This window comes from Cicer arietinum, chromosome 1, assembly GCF_000331145.2.
Source record: "Cicer arietinum cultivar CDC Frontier isolate Library 1 chromosome 1, Cicar.CDCFrontier_v2.0, whole genome shotgun sequence".
Lineage (NCBI taxonomy): Eukaryota > Viridiplantae > Streptophyta > Magnoliopsida > Fabales > Fabaceae > Cicer > Cicer arietinum.
In genome coordinates this window covers 39825749-39844208 of record NC_021160.2, presented here as the reverse complement: position 1 = coordinate 39844208, position 18460 = coordinate 39825749, and the positions used below count along the sequence as shown (strand labels likewise).

General features: G+C 34.1%; 1 protein-coding gene across 1 annotated transcript in view; it reads left to right on the top strand.

Annotated features, from left to right (window-relative positions):
- Nucleotides 1-18460, top strand: part of LOC101503894 (nuclear-pore anchor) — a 34968-nt gene that overhangs the window by 9837 nt on the left and 6671 nt on the right. Inside the window, exons 16-40 of the mRNA XM_073369406.1 lie at nt 5-120; nt 203-307; nt 402-515; nt 713-791; nt 4805-4857; nt 5979-6052; nt 7212-7314; nt 7405-7539; nt 7641-7739; nt 7810-7851; nt 7937-7990; nt 8887-9066; nt 9159-9206; nt 10831-10881; nt 12222-12305; nt 12394-12468; nt 12924-13108; nt 13189-13291; nt 14015-14131; nt 15550-15642; nt 17001-17156; nt 17247-17300; nt 17941-18054; nt 18208-18285; nt 18393-18460. The exon at nt 18393-18460 is cut by the window's right edge and continues 5 nt beyond it. Coding sequence (XP_073225507.1) covers nt 5-120; nt 203-307; nt 402-515; nt 713-791; nt 4805-4857; nt 5979-6052; nt 7212-7314; nt 7405-7539; nt 7641-7739; nt 7810-7851; nt 7937-7990; nt 8887-9066; nt 9159-9206; nt 10831-10881; nt 12222-12305; nt 12394-12468; nt 12924-13108; nt 13189-13291; nt 14015-14131; nt 15550-15642; nt 17001-17156; nt 17247-17300; nt 17941-18054; nt 18208-18285; nt 18393-18460 — 2380 coding nt within the window. The remainder of the gene's footprint in view (nt 1-4; nt 121-202; nt 308-401; nt 516-712; nt 792-4804; nt 4858-5978; nt 6053-7211; nt 7315-7404; nt 7540-7640; nt 7740-7809; nt 7852-7936; nt 7991-8886; nt 9067-9158; nt 9207-10830; nt 10882-12221; nt 12306-12393; nt 12469-12923; nt 13109-13188; nt 13292-14014; nt 14132-15549; nt 15643-17000; nt 17157-17246; nt 17301-17940; nt 18055-18207; nt 18286-18392) is intronic.

Genomic DNA, 18460 nt, shown 5'->3' with positions numbered 1-18460 from the left:
TGCCGAGATATACAAGTTCGTTGTGGGGCATTTGGTGATGAAATCATTGATAATGCACCAAATATTGCTTCAAGAACAAGTACGGATACTGAAGCTGAAAATGTCATATCAGAGCACCTGGTATGGTTTTGTGGATTTATGTCTTAGTTTTTGAACGTGTGTATGTCATTCTTACTTGTGTTCAATTCAATTTGTGACACAGTTAACCTTCAAGGACATTAATGGACTTGTTGAGAAGAATGTCCAACTCAGAAGTCTTGTACGCAGTCTCTCTGGACAGCTTGAAAATCAGGAGGTGGAATTCAAGGTTGATTGGGAAAGATATTTTTTTGCTGTTCTTATGCTCAGCTTGTAAAGGCACCTATAATATATGGTTATTATTTTATACTATTGAATTGTAGGAGAAGCTTGAAATGGAACTCAAAAAACATACCGAAGAAGCTGCTTCTAAAGTTGCGGCTGTTCTGCGGAGAGCAGAAGAGCAAGGACAGATGATTGAATCGCTTCATACATCTGTAAGCCTTTATAGTGTTTTTTCCTGGTGTGGGTAAAACGCCAGACTTATAGAACCCTAACTCTAATGAAACAGGGTTGACCCAAATGCTCCAATTTATTATGGCCCATTTGTTATGTTGTATTCTTATTTCCGTTACTTATTTTTTTATTCTCATTTTAATGCCTCTGAATTTGTACGTTAATTTCCTACTTGTAGGTTGCAATGTATAAGAGGTTGTATGAGGAAGAGCACAATCTTCATTTATCTCATACCCATTCTTCAGAAGCTTTTGCAGGTTCCCAGAAATATTTATTTGTTCCCTCTTACTCTTAATTCTGTTTCCCCCTTCTTTTCTGGTGCAATAAATGTTGAGTAGGAAGAGGGCTTGATGGGATTGCTCACCTTCATTCTCATTCCATAGACAATGTAAAAAAAAAAAGGCAAAGACGCTTTGGCAAAGCAAAACATGGAATTTTTATTTATGTTACATTTTCATTTTATAGATATACTGTTAGGATATAGAAATAGGGGTAAGTAGGAGTTTGTTAGTAGTTGGATAGGTGTGTTCCTAGGTTGTTAGTTAATAGTTGTATAGGTGTTTCTGTTATTAGTTAGTTACCTTGGACCTAATCCCTATCCTAATGCATTGAAAGTCTTTAAATAGAGGCTTCCACTATTTTAGAAAGGATCTTCTATCAAATTTAGAAATTGAGTGGTGTTAACCATTGTAGGAGCGTATCCGTTGTTGTGTATCATTTTCTTTGGAGAGATTCTCTCTTATTATTTCTTATCTTGTTTCAAAATATTAGTGCCCTTCCTCTAAATCCTTGGAATCAAATTCTTGGGTTCCTAACAATTGGTTTGACCTGCCGGATTTAGGGGAGTGCCAGTGTTAATGGAAATGGAGGATTGGTGGGCCAAAAATGTGGAGCTGCCCAACTTTACAGGGACCGACCATGTTGAGTAGATTTCAAGGGCTGAAAAGTTCTTTGTGGAGCTTGAAATTTATGGATTTGATAGTGCAGTAGGCGTTCATGAGCTTGGCTGCATGGATACTGTTTTTGTTCTCGTTCTTGGGATCAAGAAAAATCAGATCCAACCTGAGAATCTTTTTGCATAGGTCTGATCTGTAGATTTGGGAATCAAGAAATAGAAAGCAAAGCCAAGAATGGAGTACAAGAGGCCGTTGAAGAAGCCACATCAGCAAATCTTCTGTGTAATGCAAGGGGGTTTCCGTCGGTAAGGCAAGAACCATCAGAAAAATCAGAATCAATAGAGTGGGAAGTTAACAGAGCAAGAATCAATGAAGAAAGATTCAGAAAAGGAAGAAAATTCAGTCTCACGTTTGTGGTTGAAGAAGGAAACATTACACACCTTAAATGACCCGTTTGGTTGGATGCATCCTGCGCAAAGGCACTGGTTCTTGGTCCTTTAAGATTCCGGCAAAGCCTTGTGCTGTCGTCAGATTGCAAAGTGCAATCAGAAGCAAAAGGGATCGCAGTTATAGGGAAACCGACCATGCAGGAACACAACTACTATCAAACTCCTAATTATCGCTAACTACATCTGATGGCTTATTCGCCGATTGTGGTTCCCCCACCACCACCAAAACCACCAGACCTATGCCACCAAAACTACCAGACCTGAAGGACAGCAGCAACGAGTTGCCACATCTCAAGGTTCATCAATGGCATTGTTCCTCTTTCTTGTCTTGTCCTTGTTAATTGTGTATTTTTCTTTTTTGCGGAGCTTTCTCCCGTTAAGCCTTACTTGACGCAGTAAATGTTCTCTTCGATTCAAACTTCGTCTCCTTGTTCCTCACACTCGAAATTGTGGCTGAAAAGCTTCTCGAACATTTGCCTTCCGCCACCACCTTTGTTCTCTCCAATTCCGCATTCGAGAAATCCGACAGAACCAGATTGGCCGACCGCCAATCCATTTGAACTTTCCATGAGGTCGCAGCTGAGGGGAGCATAAAGGACGCGTTGGTTCGAGAGTCCAAGTACGACGTAGAAGAAAGAGAAACAAGCAAAATGGGCCTCGTCAATGTTAGGTCCAATTTTAGACTTAATGGGCTTGGGCCAATCTGATTATAGCCTTCTGGTTCAGGAAACAAGGAACTTGGATAATCTAATTAGAGGCCATACTTTGTTGGGTTTAGCCCAAGGCACATAGGGTCCAATTCAGAACTCAGTGGGTTTGCAGCTATGGCAGGAAAGTGCAGAAAAAGGGTATATGAAACTGCCTGAAGCTGAAGTTGAGCGATCAAGTCCTCCACAATGGGATCCTGGAGGAAATTTTTTAATTTTTTAATCATTGAACAAGAATTTAGTATATGTCAACCTTGAGGACAAAGTTGTTTTGAAGAGGGGTGTATTTTAGGATATAGAAATAGGGATAATTAGGAGTTTGTTAGTAGTTGTGTTCCTAGGTTGTTAGTAGTTGTATAGGTGTATCTGCTTTGGTGTTTCTGTTATTAGTTAGTTACCTTGGACCTTATCCCTATCCTAATGTATTGGAAGTCTTTAAATAGAGGCTTGTGTGTCCTTTTAGAAAGGATCTTTTATCAAATTTAGAAATTGAGTGGTGTAAACCATTGTAGGAGTGTGTCTGCTCTTGCGTATCATTTTCTTTCGAGATATTCTCTCATATTATTTCTTATCTTTTTTCTAAATATTTGTGCCCTTTCTCTAAATCCTTGGAATCAAATTATTCGGTTCCTAACATATACCCATATTGAAGTCTAAGGTCCTTAGTTTTTCATTATTGAACCTGTGATATCTAAATGACCATCAAACTTAAAAAGTACTGCACTTCATCTTTTTTTTTGCGATTCTAAAACGTTCTTACTTCGAAAATGGTTAATGTTAAATAGTTCTATATCCGCCTGTTGATCTAAACTGGCTTTAATTCTAATCAATATGCCATTTGCTAGAGTGCTTATATATGCATCCTCACCCTAAAGCTTGAAGTTTCATGTTTTTTCTGAAAGGAAAGTCTGCTGCACGCTATGTGCAGCAAGGCTTATAGACAAAGATATTTTGGTTTAGGAAAACAGAAAGGTATAAATTTTATGGGTTTGTATAAGGGTTTTATGCGATGACTTAGGAAGAAAGCACATCTATTAATGGGTTATTGTTGACGTTGAAGGCGCTTTGCAGAGATTAGAATAATGCTTAAAGGCTCAATTGGTGGTTTTCTTGTTGCTGTAAATAGTACTTGTTTTGAAGTAGGATTGTAGGTCGGATGGGTTCAAGAGAAGATGGAGGAAGTAAAGGACAAATTTGGTTTTGAATGGGGGGGGGGGATTTTAGATCATTTCTGCAGAATAATATAGATTTGAGTAGGCATAAAATATACGTTGAATATATAGAATACAAAATGCAAGTGTTGTAGTTAGGGGTTTAGATGAAAGGAGAAAAGAATAACTCAAGATATATGCTATATGATTATGGTATAATATGATTGGTAATAATTTATGTTTTGATGATAATCTAAAAGGTTAATAAGTTCTGTATTTATTGGGACAAAAGATTCCTAATCCTAAATTAATATGGAAAAAAATCATGATGATAACAAAGTAATAAGGAAACTAATCTTAAGAGATGATGAGGTGGTCTAGTGATGTGTACAACTTTTAAACTGGAGGCTTGTGTGATTTGCAAAGTATTACTCGTTCTGTTCGTCTGTTAGATAAAATAATATACTCTATCATAGTATCAAGGTATTATAAGAGATTTCATATATTCTAATAAGATGTTGTAAGAAAAAGTCTGGACATCATACTTAGGTTCCCTTAGGCCTTGGATTTATCATTTCATTCCATAAGACATTAAAAACGGATTAAAATGCAGTTCCACCCTATCTAGTCGTTTATACAATTTAATAGATTAAAGATTTTTTCTTAAACTGCTGACCACCTATTCTACCAAATTATTGGTGCTATGATTTGCTTCTCTTTGGTGTTTAGCTTGTTCATGGTTGCTTTAAGGGGACTTCTATTATTATTTTAAAAGAGGTTCATTTATTGGATAGTTTGGTTACAATTTAGAACATGTTGTTAAGTTAGTATAATTGCCTTTATGTTTTGGAGATATCTGTAATGTAATTCTGTTGTTTTAATATTTTGCTTGTTATATTAGTTGTGTATGTGCACACAAAGTATTGCTATTAAATTGTGAAAATGACCAACTTGCATGGAATGTGATAATGCAATAATTTATTAGATTTGTAATTAGCTTTATCACTTTTTAGTTTACAATGGTCAGACGACACCTTACTTACATTAGTTGATTCTTGATTTTTCAGCTGTTGCAGAAGTTGGAAGAAACAACATCAAGGCTTCAATTGAAAGTTCACAGGTAAAGATACTGTTAGGACAGTTGATACAATTATAATCCCATACTTCTTGTAGAGGACAATTCTGCAAAAGATTAACCTATTAGGTACAGTCGTATGAGTGGTATATACATATGTAATATGCATCCTTTAGTAGTGAATGCCTGTAGAGGCCCCTGCAGCTGTGTTGCGATTCAAGAGGCGACTGTAAGTGCCTCAAAGGTGAAGCGAATGCGAAAACCTGAGAATTCCCTCAACTTATAACCGTTCATTGTTTTTTTGGACTTTTTGGACAATTCACCTCGACATATTGATTTCCTCATTTTTTTTTGCATTAAAATCCTTTGTTCTGCCCTCCAAAACCCTAACCTGTGCGCTTCTCATTGTGTTATTTAGAATTTTAGATGGCCCTTTATGAGATTCCAACAACCCTCCCTGTGCAGTCACCTCCTCCCTTTGTTTTATCCTTTCTTTTCCCGTAGAGGCAGAAGAGGAGTAGGATACAGAACAAATGAGGTTTAGTAGTGAAGAAAGCGGACATAATGATGAGGAAAGTCCCATTTAAGGAATCACCTGTATTTATTTTAAGGCTTAGATGAGTTATTTTAGGCCTTGGCGGTTAAAACTTATTTGTTTTATATTAGGTTTATAGATTGGAAAGAATATACTTTGATTAATAATTACAAATATGTGTTCAATTTTGTTCAATCTTCTGTTTGTGTGCTGTTATATGTGTATGATATAAATTTCTTGTATTGTTTCTGTAAACTCTGATTCATCAGCCATATGCTGCCCATTATACCTCTATAATGTTTTGGGTGTTGGCCTTACACTCCATTATCCATGATTGACTACATAGCATGCAAGAACTTTTTGGGTTTGAAAAGATTGCATATGTTGATTCCACTTTGTGCCCAAATTGATATTTTATATTAAGAATAAGACCAAGTTGTGTTAATTCCTTATTAATGGTAATTATTGATCTTTGTTTGAGATTATTGTGTTGTAAACCTTTCATATGTTTCTTTTTGTTATAGTAACATGTCAGATTATTAAATTGTACCTATTCATGGTATGTTTCGGTCCAATTATAGGCCTTATATTTAAAAATTATATTTTTTTATTATTGTTTTCATTATTATAGGAAGTTGCTAAGAAGTCTCTTGAAAAGGCTGCAGAGCGTGTAAGACGTCTTGAGGATGATTTAGCAAAGTCTAGGTAAGGTTACTAAATTGCTATGAATTATATTTGTTTATTAAGATGTATTGTTATTTAATTTGTGTTCAGTGCCTCTTAAGCACTACTTGGGCCACAAATGGGTATTGTAATTTAATTTATTTATTCTCTTCTATCGTTATCTAAAATTCTATCACTTCAATAAAAGACACTATATTTCATTTGTTAAATGGAAAAAAACAGCTTAATAAACAAAGAAACAATTCTCATGTCGTTACTGATGCTGTTATGTCTTATCTTGAAAGAAAAATGTAGCCTAGATGCCCATAATTTGTTAATGTACATTTTCTTTTTTTAAGTAATTTGGGATTTCCTATGAAATGGCATTTCTTTTCATCTGTTTTATCCTGTTCTTTATTATCCATCTTGTTTTTGGAAATAAAATAACATAATTGGCAGAAACCTTAAACCTAAAATATTCTAATGCTAACAAAATTAAGAGGGTTAAGTTATATTGGGTATTAATGGCTGCTTGGTGTTTCAAAATTCCTATTATATTATGCACATTCACTATGTATTTCGATAGTGGTTGCCTTATTCCACATGTTGTGAACTCCTATCTTTGCACTATTATCCCTGTTGTTGCTTAATGTTGAGTATTACTTTTGATGCATTGAGTATTAAATAGTAATATATTGGCAAAAACATCTCGTGGTTCTTTAATACCAGTATGATCCTTTAAGTTTTTTTTAAACTCGTAGGTCCTTTAAGTCATAAATCGTTTAGTCAATTAATAGTCATAAAACGTATACACCATTATCCTTTTTAACACATTCCATTACAAAATGCACACATGTAATAAATAGATAGTATAAAGAAAAACTGTTTGAACAGTTTCCCAGCTACCCAAGCTGTAGTAGTTGAACTAAAATAGCAGAATTAGTAAAAGCTTCCAGCTTTACATTACATTTATCTCTGATAGTTGATGTAAGTGTAACAATATTTATGCAAATTCCATGTTAGAAAATATTCGGTGCATTTGTCAGAGCTATAATACCCTTTCCCTTCATTTATATTATTATTCCTATTTATTTTTTTTATGATTCTTTGGATTGTCAAAAGTTAATGATCCTTCTTCTGCCCCTAGCTTTTTGTTTAGCTTTGTAGCAAATTTCTAGTCTAAACTTAACTTTATATTCAGGAGTGAAATTATTGTATTACGATCAGAACGTGACAAAATGGCACTAGAAGCAAATTTTGCTAGAGAGCGGCTTGATAGCTTTATGAAGGAATGTGAATACCAGGTAATTACTTATCTTTAATATCACATTGTTTGTTTTTCCATGTTTGTATTTTACTAATTTATGGATTATGAATTTTTTTTGAGAATGTAGAAAGCTGAAGCAAATGGCATTTTAACAAGAAATGTGGAGTTTTCTCAGCTTGTTGTTGACTACCAACGAAAATTGCGGGAGAGTTCAGAGTCATTAAATGCTGCCGAGGAGCATTCTCGGAAACTTTCTATGGAGGTTGGGATTTTATTGAAGTTAAATATTTTTCTGGCTAACTTTTTGTTAACTTTGAACTGAGATGTACTTTGTGATGAACTGATCTAGTGTTGTTATTTCAGGTTTCAGTTTTAAAGAATGAAAAGGAAGTCTTATCAAATGCCGAAAAGAGAGCGTCTGACGAGGTTCGCAATTTATCTGAAAGGGTGCACCGCTTGCAGGTAAGGATTATTCTGTATTCAACACTTTTATTTTCCACAAGTTTTGCATATCTTACACTTCCCATTGTAGGCTACTTTGGGTACCATACAGAGTGCTGAGGAAGTCCGAGAGGTAGTTTATTCTCGTGATTTGTGCTACTTTCTTATTTATTTAATACTTTTATGTATATGAGTTTTATTTGATTTCTAACTTGTAGGAAGCAAGAGTTGCAGAGAGGGTAAAACAAGAAGAATATACAAAAAAGTTGGAGGTGAGTTTTCTTCTTTCCTTATGAAAACTTTATGAATTATGTTTTTTCCTAAAGAAGCGAACAAGAAACCTTTGATGTAATTAGTGCTTAACCACCTCAGGTTGGGTCAGAAGAAACATTAAAGTAATATTTTCCTAGAAGGGTGATCTAAAAGGTTATATAGTGAGTACATTAGAGGTTATTTTCCTATTAGTCTAAAATATATCCTAGATTTTTTGGCTTCTTTTGATCTTATTATAGGAGAAGGCTAAGAATAACTAGGAGAAACAAAAACTATGAAAATAGATTTAGAGGTCAGTGTTTTGGCCAAAGATATGACAGGACATTATGTCATTTCTTGATCCATGTAACCGATTCCACCTAGTGGTGAACATGGAGGGAGCTTGACTCCAACCATAGCATCTTGGTTATGAAGATGTAAGAGGACAGTGATTTTTTTTTTTTGCTACCCTAAGATTTCAAGGTGGTGGCAATTGAAATGTGGAAAACCAGGGATCTTCCAGTAGCTGGAATTTTGGAGACATTTTTGGAGACACAAGGAAGTGCAAATGCTATATGGGGCAAAATAACCAAGGGGATCAGGAAAGGTTGTGGGACGAAAGTGTGTAATATTAAGTTTGGATCAAAAGTGAATGTAACAAAACAGTCTTAATTTGTGTATGTTAGAACAAATACATCAATATATTTATTATTAGAATTAGAATCATAGATCATGATTTGGAATAGCAAATCACAATTTAAACTTGGTAGCAGAATATGTTCTAATTATGTGACCAGCGGGGTTCTTTGTGAGTCTCCTAAACCTTTTGTTTTCCATGACCCTTTTTCATCTATTTGATTTTCTGGCGACACATTTTTTAATGATTTTTTGTTACTGTGCTATCCTCATGTTTCAGAGGGAATGGGCCGAGGCCAAGAAAGAGTTACAGGAAGAGAGAGAAAATGTAAGGAGACTTGCGCTAGATCGGGACCAGACCATGAAAAGTTCTTTGAGACAGGTTGAGGATATGAGTAAAGAGTTAACTAATGCAATGTGTTCACTTGCGTCTGCAGAATCTCGGGCTGCTGTGGCTGAGGTACTTTCTTAGGTTGCTCCCTTCTGTATACTCTATTGTTATTATAATTAATAGTTTTACTTATAAAGAAAAACACTGGTCTCTATGTACAGGCAAAACTTTCAAGTATTCAGAACCATATGCGTTCCACAGATGAGAAGGTTTGTTTTATTATTTTGTTGTGAAAATCTTTCTACCACATGTCCCCCATTCAAATTTGTGGGGCATTTTGGTTTTTTTGGAGTTCCTTTGTTTGGTAAATGAAAAAAAGTATTAGTTATGATAGAAATTGAAAACCACTTAGAAATTGAATGACAAGCTTGCTGAGTAGTAGAGAGATTTTTTGTTTATGCAAGTGTAACTTGATGAACTGGTTGAGGATAGGATCTCTATATGGTCATTTCTAGAATTCTCACTCATAAATCTTTATGCAAGTGTAACTTGATGAACTGGTTGAGGATAGGATCTCTATATGGTCATTTCTAGAATTCTCACTCATAAATCTTTACTCCTCGAAACAGCTTTCTTTGAAACTTAAGTCCGTTAGCTAGGTCCATCTGTTATGCTTATAGGTAATCATTTTACATCTTATTAGGTTTTGTTAAGGTTCATTTCTTCAAATACCTTGTGTACAAATTATAATTCATAAAATAACCATTACAAAACTCCGATCGGAGACTTTGAGTGTCTCCTTTTTCTCACAATTTCTCTTAATTATCAAACTTGAATACATGTAAAGACTCAATTTTTGTGTTGGTCAAAAAATCTGAAGCAACAATCAAGTCTTATGCCACTAAGTAGGGTCAGCTACATGGATTTATGGATGCCATAGCGTTCTATCATACAACGCTTATTTCATTCTAGCTCATTAATCTGTAGATCTTTTCTAATAGTCTCTCTTATAGTTTGTCTGGGTCGTCATTTGCCTCTACCGATTTGACTATCCTCCATTTTACATCTTATTAGGTTTTGTTAAGGTTCATTTTTTCAAATACCTTGTGTAAAAATTATAATTCACAAAATAAACAATACAAAACTCCGATCGGAGACTTTGAGTGTCTCCTTTTTCTCACAATTTCTCTTAATTATCAAACTTGAATACATGTGAAGACTCAATTTTTGTGTTGGTCAAAAAATCGAAAGCAACAATCAAGTCTTATGCTACTAAGTAGGGTCAGCTACATGGATTTATGGACGCCATAGCGTTCTATCATACAACGCTTATTTCATTCTAGCTCATTAATTTGTAGATCTTTTCTAATAGTCTCTCTTATAGTTTTTCTGGGTCGTCCTTTGCCTCTACCGATTTGACTATCCTCCATTTGATCTACTCTTCTTACTACAAAATCTACATGTCTCCTCCCCACATGCCCTAACCACCTAAGCTGAGTTCATACCATCTTTTGTACTATAGGTGCTACCCCAACTCTCTCTAATGCTGTCATTCTAATCCTATCTGGTCTAGTCTTTCTATGGATACAACACAATGTTCACATCTCTGTTACTCGGTCCCATACAACATTGTCAGTCATACAGCTGTGCGATAAAACTTCCTCTTCAGTTTGAGCGTTAAAAAACCATATTAAATAAGGAAATCATAAATGGAATTTTGTCTTGTAGTAACTACACGATACCCGTTTTGTAAAGTATGTTGTTTATTAGAAATATATCCTTGATATCTGCTGTGTTCTATATTAATGTTTTAGTGGATTTTCTACTCAGTCGCTTTCCTGCAATTATATTACTTTTTTGTGTTACTTCTAACATCCTCTATTACTACTATAGCTTGTCAATATGGATGCAATGAGTGGCCCTTCCCTTATATCTAGCGATGAGGTGGGTGTACATTTTTATATCTAAATTTCACCTCTACTGCTATGCATCTGCTTGTTCTATTTATGAAATATACCAATATGATTATGTTATTAAAGTGCACTGTATTCAGTTGAAGTTGAATATATGATGTAGTTGAGTGAAGAGACTTTGTTGCATAAACTCTTTTGTTGCCCCTAGAAAAGTGATCTGTTTTTATAACTAGGGTGAAGCCTCTTCGGTTTCTTTATTTATTGAAAAGAGCAATTGTATTACAAAAGAAAATTCCCCTATAATCCCAGATCTAATATGTTCTTACAGAATATATTCCATAATGCCATACTACTTGCCCTTCCCTCACCCTCTAACAATGCTGCCTATTCTAACTAACTGACCACCTCAGCAATTTCCTATTTAGCCCATCTGTAGTCTCAAATCCAGTATACTTGAGCAGTTGATACCTACAAATTACGTTAACAGAATTAGGACAAAACATTAGCTTTTTTGCCAACTACAACAATTGAATGATTGATATGCAGCAACGGTTGAGTTTGCTATCTAGGTTATTAAAAAATAAAAGGTAATAAATTAAAAAAATTCATGTAGTAGTATTTATTAGGCAGGTACAAAACAAAATGATTTAGTACCTAAACTGTCAAGTATTTTGCTTGGAATAAATTAAATTCCACAAGCACAAGGCTTGAAATTGATGAGCTTTGAGCTTGACGACTATACTATGCTAGGTGTGCTAACTTATACAAGGTGTCAGTTTATTCAGTTTGATAAGCTAATGTTCATTGCTATTGTTATGTCTTTCCATCTATCTATAATTTTGCAGGATGATTATATGATTTATGTTAAATCCATTTATAGAACATGGTTTCCAACATTAGAAAACTTGACCTTAGTCCTTTTTAAATTAATAGACGTGTTTGGGAAATTCATGACAACTTTAAAAATGAAAACCGGAAAAAGATGGTTGTTGTGCTTTTTTGCTAAAACAAACTCCACTTAGACACAGTATGGACATAATTAAATGTCAGACCACATTAGACTCACAGTGAATCCATTAACACAGGAGGGTTTATAAATTATCTAAAGATTTGTTCTTGCATAGAACAGAATATCATTCTTCTATCTATATAGCTTGTCATCGACGGGAAAAGTCTGATTGTTTTACTGTTGCACAATGTAATCATAGGCTTATTATTGAACTGAAATTTTTCCTGATTTATAGTCTAGAGTGTGAATCCTCCTCAGTTAAAGCAAATCCAAATTTAAATCAAATACAAAATCAGTATAAAAACACTTGAATATCTTTTGTTGCATTTCGGTTTGACATTTATTTTCTTAACTTGCTCTAGGTTGTTGCTGAATTACAAACAGCAAAAGAAGAGATTGAAAAACTGAAAGAGGAAGTACATGCTAACAAAGCGCACATGCTGCAGGTTATTAATTTTTATTTTATCCTGTTTGATTATATTTAGTTTTTAATTTTTAATTAAACTGACTGCTTCTTTACATTTTACATTGAAGTATAAGAGCATTGCTGAGGTGAATGAAGATGCATTGAAACAGATAGAAAGTGCACATGAGGACTACAAGTTAGAGGTATTCTAGCAGATTGAATCTTGAAAGCTATTTTCAGTGCCATTTGTTTTTAGTCTAAACTGGCTTATTTTTATATGTACAGAAAATTTAGTCCCTCAACTTTTCTATTTATACAATCAAGTCTGTCCATCACTTTCCAAATATTTAAAACTTTCATATTCTCTCAAATCTGTTCAAAAATTTCACATATTGAATTAGTGAAATAGTTTCAAACCTTCTACTCGAAAGCACACAATCAAAAAATCAGTTTCACTGAAAATTAAAGAATCCTAAATTTCGGCACTCTTCAAAACCCATTAGCTCGTCTTACATTTGTCTAAACTTTATCAGCATTTTGCTATACTATACAAATTATACTAGAGCGACAAAAATCGCTGATAGTCTAAACTAGGGGGACCAAAAGTGTAATTAAACCTACTAAATATATTTTCTTTGTAATTATTGTACTCATTTAGGCGGACAATACAAAGAAAGCTCTAGAAGCTGAACTGCATTCACTTAGAGAGAAGGTTTCAGATCTTGAAAAGGAATCTAGTTTGAAATCTGAAGAGGTGGTATCTGCTACTGCTGGAAAGGAAGAGGCTCTGACATCGGCTTTGGCTGAGATGACAAATCTTAAAGAAGAAATTTTAACTAAAGTGTATGCTGTATCTTTGTACTGCGTTGTTATTAATTGTACCTCTTATTTGGTTAGATGGAACTTACGTTTTTTGCATGCAGCTCTCAAATTTCAGCAATGGAAATTGAGCTATCTGGTTTAAAAGAACACTTGGACAAAGAGCATCAGAAATGGCGTGCAGCTCAAACGAATTATGAAAGACAGGTTAGGACTCGGTTGTTTTGTATATAGTACAAACATGTTGATTTCTTGATTTGATTTATCTCGGATGCTGTACTATTCTTTTTATTAAGCTCGGATGATGGACTGCTGATTATGCTTAGTTATATGATGTTACAATTCAGTGTATGTTTTTATTATTCCTTGATTATACAACATCCTAATTGTTACTCAATACAACTTCCTAGATATTGAATGTAATTATTGTAGCATCATTATAAATAGAGTGTGTGTGATACTGTGATCTTGTTTTAGACACATAAATTATCCAAAATCCACATATGTTTTATTGGCATTGTGGTTTTTTTAATTTAATTGTGACTAATATTTAAATTCAAGGAGCTGGAAAATAATGGACCTTACTGTGGATTTTGTTATTTTATTTTTAAATGTACTATTCCACGGCCTGGAGAATGGGCTGGGATATTTTATTTTTAAATAATGAACCTTACTTTTCCGATATAAAATATCTTATATGGGAAACAGCTTGAAAATCTTGGAATTGAAAACAATGAATAAACTGTGCATCCTTTTAATCATATTTTATTTTCGCTAGTAATGAGATGAATATGTCATTTTCCATGATTTCTTTCTGCTGCAGTGGGTAATTTGTTCCCCCAATAACTACTTCTGGACACAGTATTGCATCATCGTTAAATTTTGTTTTCTTTTCATTGCTTCTAATCTTTGACAACTTTTATTTCTCAGGTTGTTCTCCAGTCTGAGACTATTCAGGAGTTGACTAAAACTTCTGAAACACTAGCCCTGCTGCAGGAGGAGGCATCTAAATTACGTAAATTAGCTGATTCTCAGAAAATTGAAAATGTAAAATATCCTCTGCGTTTAATGTTCAAGTTTAATATGTGTTTCATTTCATTTCAATATGCAAGTAGAAGTACATTAATTGTTTCTCTCTGTTTAGTTCAATTTTTTTTTTTGTGGTCTTTGAGATGAGACCCCTGTGCACTGGTTTTTCTTATGCTCCTTTGGTGGATTCATCAAATTAACGTAGCAAACTGCACCTTTCTCCATGAAATGTTTGGGTAATATTACCTTAGGTTTTATACACATATTTGGCATCAAATTTGAGAATGTGAGCCCAATTTTGTCAGATTGCATATCAGCTGTATAGGCCTACGGTTTTGTGAGTGTATGTCAAGAGGAATAGGAAAAGGGGTATGTAAGAGAAAACTGAGGTTCAGAGATGTAGGTGCAGAAGTTGTATGAGGGAGGTATTCTATCATGGATTTAATTTGTATTCCTATGCACTCGCTGTCAAGATTTGTTTCACTATCAATTCATTATATACCGCCGTATCATTAAAAATGTTTGACTTTAATCATAACTACTTTAAAATCACAATTAGATAATTTTTGATAGGTTGATAGTGTAAAATGTTTTTACACTGTCAATGCATCATAATTAAACTCTTCTACTATACGGGTCAAATGAGAGAGAGGAGGTAGGAAGGGAGTATCATTTTGAGTTGGTGGTATTGAACGTTCCATTTTCTTGAAGACCTTAGCTTTGTGAATAGTAAGGATATTCTCAGTATTTTCTCTTATACCTAAAATAATAAATTCTGTCCCAATTGTTGACTAGTATTCTCAGTTAGTTGCAATTATGTGATTCTGCTTTGATTGATTTTCTTATGTGACAATATATTAGAGGATAGGTTTAATTAACCTTGAGTTAGTTGACATAGTCCTAGCACAGATTCATTTAACCATTAGTTAGTGTTTAGGCTTACTTTGAGTTAGTTGAACTAGGCCCATTAGCTTAGAAACTCGGATTGTATATAATGGATCCACTCTTTCATCATTGTAACAGTTTCTTAGTATCAAGAACTATGTTACAATTCAGTTTGATCTCTCTCCATCTCACTCTGTTCTATGAGCATCAAAGCTCAGAGTCTGTAAATCTTACACAGTTTATGTAAAATTATTTGATATGTGTAAAACATGTTTTCATTGTGAATATATAGTTATTTAATTTATCTGTTATCAAAGAAATATTGTTCTATTCAATAGAATCGAATAGCCTTGTTATAGAAGACACATAATCGATCAACATTACAAGTCTGTCAAGTCTCAATGGATAGTTGTTACAATTAATTTTGACAATATCTTGTTTTTGTATTTTAATGAAATTTTCACTGTTCCAGTTGTTGTCATAATACATAATTTTATATGTTTCGTTCAATGGTGCAGACCCAATTAACCAAATATATATTGTGTTGACAGAATGAACTAAAGGCTAGGTGGGAAGAGGAGAAGGCAAGACTAGAGAAGTCTAAGTATGATGCTGAGAAGAAATACGATGAAATCAATGAACAGGTTTTTAAGATATCTTGACTGTTTTTCATGTATTTTAGTACAAGAAGATTGTTGTAGTTCTTTTTTAGAGTTGTGAGTATAGAGAAAGAAAAGAAACATGACATAAACATGAACATTGACATTAATTTAGTTTACAACATTATAATTTACAACACACAATCTTACCATAACTAACCTGTTATTATTATTTCTAACATTTTTCGCTTCTCAAGCTGGCATATATCAATATATAAGAAAACCTTTGCATATGTGTATGTGTGTGCAACTGTCTTTGTAAATGATTCAAGGACTGCTCAATGATTTGCTGACTGATTTGCTTGTTGATAATTTAATTTGACGAAGACATGGTAATGTATCCAGATAAGACTTTATTCATATACAAGTGATGAAGTGTTAATGTGCCGGGAACGCAAATTAAAAGAGAACTGAAAATGATATTATTTTACCTAAAATAAAAACTATTACAGAAGATAAACAGATAATCCCCTGTAATCCCAGAGCAAAGCTCCACTGAGAAGAGATACTTCTCCCTCTGCGCAAGTTGAAAAAGATCTAGAATGATCCCCACTCTCTCCATTCCTCCCCTTATAACTGCATTGGTCCCACAATTATATCCCACTCTTCCTCTCTGCCACGTCCCCATTTCTATATTTTCCCACTAAAACTATACTCATAATGGGCTTAGGCAGTTGGCATATTATTTTCCCTTTTGGACTCACATTCACATTATGAGTCATAACATAATGTAATGGTAAATCTGAATCAGTTTTTCAACTAACGTGATCCTCTGTTACTGGTATTTATATCAATCGACCACTGGCCTACTAACTGTAAACTAACCAAAAATAAGGTTATTTACAGTATGAATGTGCAATGATGTACAAAAACACTGTATTTGATGTAATTTTAGGTACTTGTTGATACAAAAAAATGTAAGGTGACTACATTTGAAATGTTGCCGTAGGAATGTGATTAATAATCTATTGTGTGGCATGTATGTATATTATTGTTAGGTTGGATGTGTTCATCAAGTCTGTTACATGAACTTGAATGATCAAATGGTGTGCTTCTGGTTTACCTAATTGGATGATTTACTTGTCAGTTGCATATTTTACTTCTGGTTTACCTAATTGTATCAAATGCACATGTTTAGGTGAACTAAGTATGAACATTTGCCCCATATGCCATGTTGGGAGATCCGTGATGATATGTAATTGTAAATTGAGGATTATTTATGCATGGAAGTCAGAAATCCATAGTCATCATAGTTGCATGCTTTTACTTATGTGTATGTCTTATATTATACCATGTTGGCTGCTAGTTTCATTAACACAATCAACTCCACATCATATTTTCAGAATAAAATCTTACATAGCCAACTTGAGGCATTGCATATTCAATGGGCTGAGAAAGAGCGTAATGCTGCTGGTATTTCACCTGGAAGTAGTGGTGATACATTTGGTGATGCTGGCCTTCAAAATGTTGTTAATTATCTCCGCCGATCAAAAGAAATTGTAAATACCGTTATCATGCTTACAAGCTCTCTTTCTTTTTATTTTATATTCATTTCTTGGTTTGTCAATGCTATTTTTCTTCTTTGACAGGCAGAAACAGAAGTTTCATTGCTAAAACAGGAAAAGCTGCGATTACAGTCACAGGTAATATTTCCTCGCATGGTGTATTAAATTATACTTCTACGTAGCGTGGTGTATACACATCAAACTAATGAGAGTAATTCCTATCTCTTTTTTCTTCTATATTAAGTTGTCAACCAATATATCATTCTGAGTGTGTCTTGTTGTCTGACTTGAGTTTTGTTGTGGAAAATCTAAGTCCGACATTGGCCAGAAAATTCACATGGCCTGAAAAGATTCTATAAAGAATAGGCAACCCTTGCCATACAAACCAGTTTTCTTGGATTAAGTTCAGCCAAAAATCTATCAGATTCTATCCTAGGTCTATCGGGCCATCCCCATATTATCCACACACCAAGCCCAATTGTGTTTAGGGGTGTATTTTCAAATTCTAAGTCCCACATTAAATTGAGATAAGCCATGAAAAAAGTTTATTAATATTACAAGAGGATTTTGTAGATTTGAGTTAAGTCCTGAACTTACAAAAAGTTGTATTTATTTACTACACATCCTCAAGAAAATGGTCTCTGTTACTAGAAAGATCTCTCCGTACTTGACATATATTCTGATCCACTAACAGCTTTTCTGCATATCATGAAGTTTGTGATGATTTTTATCGGCTTTGAAATGGTATATTATTGTTTGACCACTTGATTCTCTGTAGCTTGATAGTGCTTTAAAGGCATCAGAGTCTGCACATGCATCTCTAGAAGCTCAGCGTGTAAAATCAAGATCATTTATGTTCACTGAAGAAGAATTCAAATCATTACAGCTTCAGGTTGATTATCCTATTGTCAGGAACTAAATTTCTTCATTATCTATGGTTATTGGTAATAGTATACAAAGTTGGTATTTCCTCAGAAAAAAGGGTTTCCAGAAGACGCTAATTTATCAATCAAATATTGAGTTATGTTGTCAAAATCATTTGCAGGTCAGGGAACTGAACTTGCTTCGTGAGAGTAATATGCAGCTCAGGGAGGAAAATAAACACAATTTTGAGGAATGTCAGGTATATAGATATTTCATATTGGTTTTCCCATTCTGTTGTTATGTCAAACATAGAAGTTCATAGAAATGAAGTTGATAAGCTAAAACTATTTGTTGATTTTTTGTTAGAAATTGCGCGAACTAGCAGATAAGGCAAGGGCTGAAACAGAGAATCTAGGGAAGCTTCTAAGGGAAAG